The sequence below is a fragment of the Vitis vinifera genome, chromosome 18, assembly GCF_030704535.1.
Source record: "Vitis vinifera cultivar Pinot Noir 40024 chromosome 18, ASM3070453v1".
In the NCBI taxonomy this organism is placed as follows: domain Eukaryota; kingdom Viridiplantae; phylum Streptophyta; class Magnoliopsida; order Vitales; family Vitaceae; genus Vitis; species Vitis vinifera.
Window position 1 is genome coordinate 19,104,292 of NC_081822.1, and position 8,860 is coordinate 19,113,151.

The window sequence follows — 8,860 nt, forward strand, 5'->3', positions numbered from 1 at the left end:
ACTAATTTGGACTGAAAATAAGGGTTTGGTTGGCATGGTCATTGGTTTTCATATGAGCCCGGTTTCTGGATTTGAGTAGATAATGTTGCTTTGCTCATGGAGTTGCTTGTCGCTCTGCTCAGAAATAATGACTGCCATAGCAGGGCATTAATGCCATCTTTCAACTGTTGATGATTCTGGATACATATTCGAGCCTCAACAAAGGTAAAGTTGTTGCCTACCCATCAGATATGAGATACTGTCACTTCGAGAACAGGGTTTGGATGTTCAGCTGAGAGTGTTAACAGAGAAGAGGCCTCCTGAGAGTGAGGGGCTTGAGGGAGAGGATAACAGCTCTCACTCTTCACTAGGTGATTCAGTGCTGGACACTGCAGGTACAGAGATTGAAAAAACAGAGAAGGAAGCTCCAAAGGAGAAAGCTGGAGCTTCGGAGGACCCTGAGTCCAAGGAAGTGGAGATGGATGATTGGCTCTTTGGGTTTACGCAACTGTTCAGAACCCATGTTGGTATTGACCTAGATGCTCACATTGACCTACATGAGCTTGGGATGGAGCTCTGTTCTGAAGGTCTTGAGGAGACAGTGACAAGTGAAGAGGCTCAAAGCCTGTTTGACAAGGATGCTCCAAAATTCCAGGAGGTAGCTGCATTGGCTTTCTTCAATTGGGGGAATGTTCATATGTTTACAGCAAGGAAACGCATTCCTTTGGATGAATCTGCTACAAAAGATGTAATGGCAACCCAACTTCAAGTGGCTTATGACTGGGTCAGAGAAAAATATTCTATAGCCAAAGAGAAGTATGAGGAGGCCTTTTTTATCAAGCCTGACTTTTATGAGGGGTTGCTGGCCTTGGGGCAACAGCAATTTGAAATGGCAAAACTTCATTAGTCATTTGCTTTGGCTAAGAAATTAGACCTCTCAGGTTGGGATGCTACAGAAACGATTAAGCTTTTTGATAGTGCTGAGGAGAAGGTGAAAGCTAAGACTGAGGTACAAAGTTCATCTTTCCAAGGGTACAGTTTTGCAGAAGAGGGGAAAGTACTTGAAGATGGGGTATTCAAATGGTCACTAATTGAATTAGAAACTAGGCTAAATACTTTCATGAAGCTAGTTGCTTCAGAGGGGCAGTATGCGTAGTCTATTGAGATATTTGGAAGAGGAGGTCCTGCACCAGGATTTGGACTTGGTTCCCCATGGTGGAGGACGTGGGAGATACTTGGCTAAAGAACCTGATGAATTTGTGAGATTGTTACAGCCATGAGTGGATGACGTCTTCCTCATCTTTGCATGGCTATACATGGCCTTCACAAAACCCATGCACGTCACCATACCTCACATCATCCGTTTTCATTCCATCACTTAATACCCACAAAGTCCTTTGCTATCATTATTCAACCTTCTCATACCCATCTCCTGCACCACTCATCCTTCACATTCATCTACCCACTTCTCTCTCTAAACCTCCATGCCTTTGTTCCAATGCAAGCTCTATTCTGCCATCAATCTCTGAAACCCAAGAAATCTGTAAATCATCCTTGGTAGCATACACTACCCTCTTGGCTGCTTCGACCCTTCACGCATGCACCCACTTTCCATTATCCATCAAACCCATTTGACTCACCTATCCATCACAACCAATGCCACAGCTGGCCCCATCACCAAACCAACTTCCCTTATCACCTTCCGTTACCCGTTTTGCCACTCTTTAATCACCTATTGGTTTTCCATCTTCTCACGTACATGGAGCTTTGCACTTTCCTCTGCTAATAGTGCAATATATGACACACTTTGTCGGCGCCTTGTTGGCATATGCAATGCTGTTATTATGTCTCTGAATTATCGGCGAGCATCTGAAAACCCATACCCTTGTGCCTATGATGATGGCTGGGCTGCTCTTAAGTGGGTTAACTCTAAGCCATGGCTTAGAAGTGAAGATGGACTGTCTCCTCGTCTCAATTTGTCCTCCAGTTCCTTTCACCCATCTGAAGTTCTCTAGTCCATATGAAACAACCATCAATGAACAGATCAGCGTGGAATGCAATGTCTGCAATGCCTACCCTACTCGGTATGCCTATTATGTGGAGATAATATTGCTCTCGAGGCTTTTACTGAATTTTGCAAGGAATCTAGTACAAAGGAAAGAGAGCAATGCTGAGAAATTGATGAAATACCAGAATATACACGCAGGAAAAGTGAAGTTACGGGTCGTAATGAGGCTACTGTCAGGACTTGATAATGATGAAAAAGAGGATGCATTGCATGTAGTTTTACATGTAAAATACCTGTTAGCGTGCTGAAATTTTCTACAATGAGCCAATCAGAGACCTGTTTGCCACTTTACCAACCTGGTGTCTTGATCCAGGTTTATGAGGGTGGGAGAACAAGAACCAGGGACAATAACTTGTTGGGCAAATTCGAACTCTCTGGCATTCCTCCTGCTCTCAGGGGTGTCCCTCAAATCACTGTTTGCTTTGACATTGATGCCAATGGCATCTTGAATGTCTCTGGCAGAGGACAAGACCACCTGCCAAAAGAACAAGATCACTATTACCAATGACAAGGGAAGGTTGTCCAAGGAAGAGATTGATAATATGGTCCAGGAGGCTGAGAAGTACAAGTCTGAAGACGAGTAGCACAAAAAGAAGGTTGAGGCTAAGAACGCTTTGGAGAACTACGCCTACAACGTGAGGAACACTGTCAAAGATGAGAAAATCAGTACCAAGTTTCCTCCAGCAGACAAGAAGAAAATTGAAGATGCTGTTGAGCACGCCATTCAATGGTTGGACGGTAACCAGCTTGCAGAAGCAGATGAGTTTGAGGACAAGATGAAGGAGCTGGAGAGCATCTGCAATCCCATTGTTGGAAAGATGTATTGGGGTGCTGGTGGTCTTGAAGCCGGCGTCGGTGCCTTGGACGACGATGGCCCTTCTGTTGATGGCAGTGGTGCAGGACCTAAGATTGAAGAGGAGGATTGGTTGAGGAGTTGGAAGCAGCACGACAAAGGCTGGTTCATGAAGTAAATAAACCACCTAGAGGGAAAAGAACAAAGAATGGTGTCGTTCCTCCTTTAGCAACTAGAGCTACTCTTTCAGCGTGGCCGTCAAGTGGTGTTGGTGTTTTTGGGCGCACAAATAGTTCCACATCCCAAGGTGCTACTCCATTTCAGTCACATGATCATGGTGCTACTTCAGTTGCTCCTGGTATTGGTGTCAATGAAAGGTCTACAGAAGAGTTCAATGTTGTTGTTAGGAGGGAAAATGGCATGCCTAATCCATCATCTAACAATGTTATGGTTGTTGAAGAGGTCGATATGGTTACTGATTCCGTTGCTTCAGCAGCAGTCAGCAATGATACTGGTGAAAGGATGAGGGAAGAGCATACCGTTCCTGTTTGCAGGGACAATGCTGTGTCTAACCTGTCCTCTAATGCTGTTTCAGATGCTGCTGAGGTCCATATGGTTGCTGTTCCCATAACTGGGGAAAATGATGTACCTAACTCATCCCATAATGTTGTTTCTGATGTGGAGGAGATTCCTATGGTTGATGAGGCTGACCACCCACTGATACTAACTCGAGAGTAAATATGTGGTTACAAGGGACCTGCCTATGTGGGGATATCTGTTCAAATCCACAGCTCCAGAAGCAGATAGTAAGTTCGCAAGTATTTGCCCGAGCAAGAATTGGGTGACTGTACAATTATCTCAGATTGCAATAGAGAAGTTCCTAGCGCAGCTTATGGCGTCAAAAATGAACAAACGATTGAAGGAAGGTACATACAAGGGGAAGGAATCCAACGCCATCTGCCACTTCTTTGGTTATCAGACTTTGGGATATTTGTTGAAGGATGGAGCCCACATCAGAACCCTAATAATTTATCTTCAGCTTTTACTAATCTGTCAACAGCTGTTCCTAATTTGGATGGGGACAGGTTCGATTTTTCTTCATCGTAAATGTTGAGGTATGACCCTTCAGTGAGTAAGCACAGTATCACTCCAGAATGAGCCCATCATTGCTGCATGGAGTGCATGGTCACCTGTGTCTTTATTTTTATTTATTTATTCTTCATCTTTGATTTTAATAGTTTCTTAAACTCTAGTTTGTAAATGAATTTTTTAAATTTCGAATTTTCAAATAATTTCAGCTTTCTAATTTTTCATCATTGGACATCATTTTTTTTAGGTTCCAAAATCTCATTTTCAATAAAATAGTTTATCATTGTCTCTTGAGTCTTTTTTTTTTCCCACATTTTCCTCGTTTTTAAAACGTTTTAAAATAAGTGTGAGTTTATTTTCGTAATTCCAAGTGATATAATTTATGAAATTGATTCACCCAGAAATAAATTAGGTTTTGGTGGGGGGCCAACATCAAATAAATTTTCTTTAAAATAAGAATGAATTTGAATGAAACATCATGCGTGCTATTGGTGGTTATTCCTCTTGTTTGGTGATATGAATGACATATTTTGTGTTCATTACCATGCACTAATCCCTTTTATAATAATGTGTTGCGGTTTGCTGATCAGGTACACATCTTTTCTCACTCTGACCATCATCCATATATGTTTTGACTTTCAACATGTGATCATCTCGGTATTCATTGATTTTCTTATTGACTGCCATGTCAACTTTATTTTATGAGTAGAAACCCGACTTTAGGGGCTTAAAGGGGTGCTACGATCTTTACCGTACCTTCCCGATGAGTAACCTAACCTCCGAGCCTGTCCGGTTTTTCACAAACCACCTTTTCCAAACTAAGGAGTCACACTTGGATTTTTCTTTTTTATTTTGTTTGCCTTTTTAAAAATAAAACAAAAATAAGTGGCGACTCCGAATCATTTTCTTAACAAATAAAATAATTTTTTTTGAAATAAAAATCGAGCTCGCTATTGAGTGGAAAACACATGAGCCGAAATGCGGAGTCCACAGTTTCATAATTTCTAAAATCTTTTGCCTAAAATGCAAGAAAACAAACTTCAACACAATGCAATTGTAAATTGGTTCCTACACACATTAACATATTGATGGCTTTCCTTATTCATGTTTTTAGTTTGTAAGGAAGTTGTTAGCTAACAAGATGAAAGATATTGCAAAGATCATCGTGAACTTGGTATTGTGTTCTTGGTAAAAATGATGATTCAAATGGGGGAAAATGTTGGACATTTTGTACAATGGAATGTTCAAAAGGAGGTATTTGCAAAAAATTATGTATCACCATTTATTTCACATGTATTTGAATAAAAATCAATATTCTAATTTTTTTTAATAAGTCTTTTTTTATATTATTTATATGATAATTAAATATAAAAAATATAAATATTAAAAAAAATCATATATGTATCACCATTTATTTCACATGTATTTGAATTAAATAAATTATAATTTTAATAGTAAATATATCATAATTTATCTTATTAATTTATTCTAAAAAATTAACTTCGTTTTTAAATTTTTTATATTTATCTTTTTAATTTTGAATGTTTTTAGTTTAAAATATTAAAAATATATTTTAAAAAAAAAATTAAAATATAAATAATAATATTAATAATAATAAAGTTCTAATATTTATAGATTAAAAATAATTTGATAAGATAAATAATAAATTATATATTAAGACTAATATATGCATATAAATATTTATTTTCATAACAATATTTATATCAATTACATTTACAAAATAACTTTAAAATGCAATGTTTTAAAAAAGATACCAATTTGGTCGGACTCGGAACCGCAATCGAACTGCTGACATCATAAATATATATTTTATATATTATTAAAATTTTAAAAAAATATATAAATAAAAATAATAAATTTTATCTAAATTTTGACAGTATCTATTATGTTTGTTGAGTTTTTTCACAAAATTTTTTACCTGTAGATGTCAGTCAACCAAATATTTTTAATAATTTCAATAAATTAAAATTTCAAGGTGCAATAAATAAAACAAAAATAAAAAAAATTAAGCTTTCAATGTACCGATATTTATGATATTTTTATTTTAAGTATTTCAAGTCATTTATTCTTATCCTATTTGTCTTTGTTACTAAAACGTGTTAACATAAAATATGGGGAAAATAAAAAATTACCATCTAATCGAATTTACCATATTTTTATTTTAAGTATAAGAAATATTAAAGTTGAATTAAATTATTATAATATATTTTTATTATAATAAAGGAAAACTATATTATAATATATTAATATTTCCATAAAATAGACAAAAAAAATAAAAATAAAATAAAATTTTCGTTAAGACCTATTTAATATTCGAACTTACTTTTCCCTTCTTTTTATATTTTTTTTCTCTTCAATTTTTTTCATATAATTATTATCCTAATTTATTTTTCATTATCTCAATATATGTAAAAGTTTTTTGTTTTAGTATGAAATGTTTTTAATAGAACGGAATTTTTATAATTCTATATTTGAAATTTTGTTAAATAATTTTCTTAAGTAGGTTCTCTTTGGTTTCAATTTTGAAAATTTGAAAATCTTTTATCTTTATACCAAATTATATATTGTTTAATATTTTTTTGGATAAAATATAGTTTTATCTAACTATTTACGTTGAAAGACTTTATTATTTAAGCTGACTTATTATAAATTTTGACAATATTATAAAATTTAAATTGAATTAAAATTATTTTATATTTAAAAATATAATGTATTAATGAAACATAAAAGGAGAAACTTTAGAATTTAAAATAGACAATTAAGAGAAACCACGTATTACCATATAAAGTATTTCCTTTTTCAATATTAAAATTAATTCTCTTTTTATTCAAATGTTTTATTAGGAGATAGATTGACTTTACAAAGTTGATTGAAATTAATATTTTTTTTTTAAGATTGAATTTCTTTTGGTTAGTCTTCTCTTTCCTTTTATTGATATTATTTGCTTATTGTAAGTCTTCCTATAATTGAGATTTTTCACTATATTAAACCATATACAATTGTAATTAATTATAGTTAGTTTTAATATTATTAGCTAATGTTCAATACATGTAAGTAGAGAATCACCTATAAGAAAAAAAGAGATGTGAGAATAATTTTCAAAAAACTTCTCTCTTTTTAGTTGTTTTCTCTTCATCTTTCTTTCAAGTTTTTCAGTGGTTTCACACTCAAATTTTAGTGAAAAACTACAACCAAAATTTTAAGGTGAAAGAGATGGCCAAATCAAGGAGTTTTGGGTCATTTTTCCTTACAATGGTTGTCATATTGTCCCTAGGTTGGTTTTTATATATACCACTTATATAAATAATTTTTCTTTTATCCATCTTTCAAACTTTCATTATTTTAATTGTAAGTTTAGGCTTTTTAATATTATAATAGAATGATTTTTAAATCTTTGATTTCAAAATTGTAGATTCCGTTTATTGAATAATTTTCATATGATTTCCATTAGATATAATTATTCAATGAAGATATATTTCATTTAATTTTACCTAGAAAACAAAATTGTATTAAAATAAATATTTTTTAATAATTGATGATGTATATATGCATGCGCATTTGTAGAAAAGAAGTTATAGAAATTATGTAACAAATTTTAGGAATGAAACTAATAAGTCAATTGATTATAATGCATATCATATTGATGAGTTTTGTTATTCATGTTTTCAGTTTGCAAGGAAGTGGTTAGTCAACAAGATGGAAGGTGTTGCAAAGATCACCCAGAACTTGGACATTGTGCTCCTGGCAAAGATGATGATCCAAATGGTGGAAAATGTTGGACATATTGTATCACAGAATGTTCAAAGGGCGGCTTGTGCAAAAAATTATCTGGTGGTCGTCATGTTTGTCATTGTTATTGTTGATCATATGCTGCATATGAGTATAATATGAATAAAATCAATCTATAATATCAATAAAGTTTATAAATAATAACTTTGATTATATTATTCTTTCAATGGGATGTTTTTTGTTTAGTTTTTTTGTTGTTGTTATTATTAATATATGAAAACACACTATTGTTACCCTCTTCTTCTTCATTTAAAGCTTTTCATTCTCCAAAATCTATTGGATTAAAATTTTAAAAATTCAATTCAAAGTTAAAAAATTGTTTGCCAAAAAAGAAAGAAAGAAAGAAAGAAAGAAAGAAAATAGTATATTATAAACTAATAATTAACTCAGTTATTCTTACGAAACATCTTATTAATGTACTATTTTACCTATTCAACTTCAACCTTTACAATTTTCTATCTAATGTTTGGTTTAAGAGGACCACATAATCCCCAAATCTATATATTATAAACATTTTGTTTTGAGATTTTTTATTTCGTGTTCTTTTAGAAATAAAAATCAGAAAAAACACGTTTGACTCCCATAATAGAAAAATAGGTGTTTTCATATTACATCTTTTAGTTGTTTTATATTTGTTTTCACTTGTTTTGTGGGGGGTTGTTTTAAAAAAAAAACTATACAAATATGTAGAATGATTTAAAATAAAAAAATTAGATATAAAAATTATTTTTAAAACATATTAATAATATTAAAAGTAGGTTAAAAACATTTCAAGTTTTCAAACAATTTTATTTTCTACAAAAACATTCTCAAAAATTGTTTTTTAAAAACTATTTTCAAAAATAGTTACCAAATAGGGTCTTAGATATAGTTTTTTTAAAAAAACACTTTTTAGGTTAAAAACATTTCTAAGAATCACTTAATTCTAATTTTTTTATAATATTATAAAATTTACATTGAATTGAAATTTTATTAGAATTAAAAAGAATAATGTATTAATGAAATATGAAAAGACAAAGTTTAGATTTTAAAAAAAGTAAATAAAGTTCCAAAGTAATTAATAAATAAATAAATTATATATATAAAGAATGTTATATATTAAAGAAATATGGAAAAAGAAT

At 32.4% G+C, this 8,860-nt stretch overlaps 1 protein-coding gene and 1 pseudogene across 1 annotated transcript; both read left to right on the forward strand.

Annotated features, from left to right (window-relative positions):
• Nucleotides 1-1,878: 1,878 nt before the first annotated feature.
• On the forward strand, nt 1,879-2,295 carry LOC132253131 (ferritin-2, chloroplastic-like). Its single transcript, XM_059734533.1, has one exon. It carries the CDS (start codon nt 1,879-1,881, stop codon nt 2,293-2,295), a length of 417 nt encoding a protein of 138 aa, XP_059590516.1.
• Nucleotides 2,206-3,113, forward strand: LOC100853050 (heat shock 70 kDa protein 1-like; annotated as a pseudogene).
• The last annotated feature ends 5,747 nt before the right edge of the window (nt 3,114-8,860 follow it).

Excerpts from the sequence above, each read along its gene's own strand:
- LOC132253131 (XM_059734533.1), top strand. The coding sequence starts at position 1,879 with ATGGCTGGGCTGCTCTTAAGTGGGTTAACTCTAAGCCATGGCTTAGAA.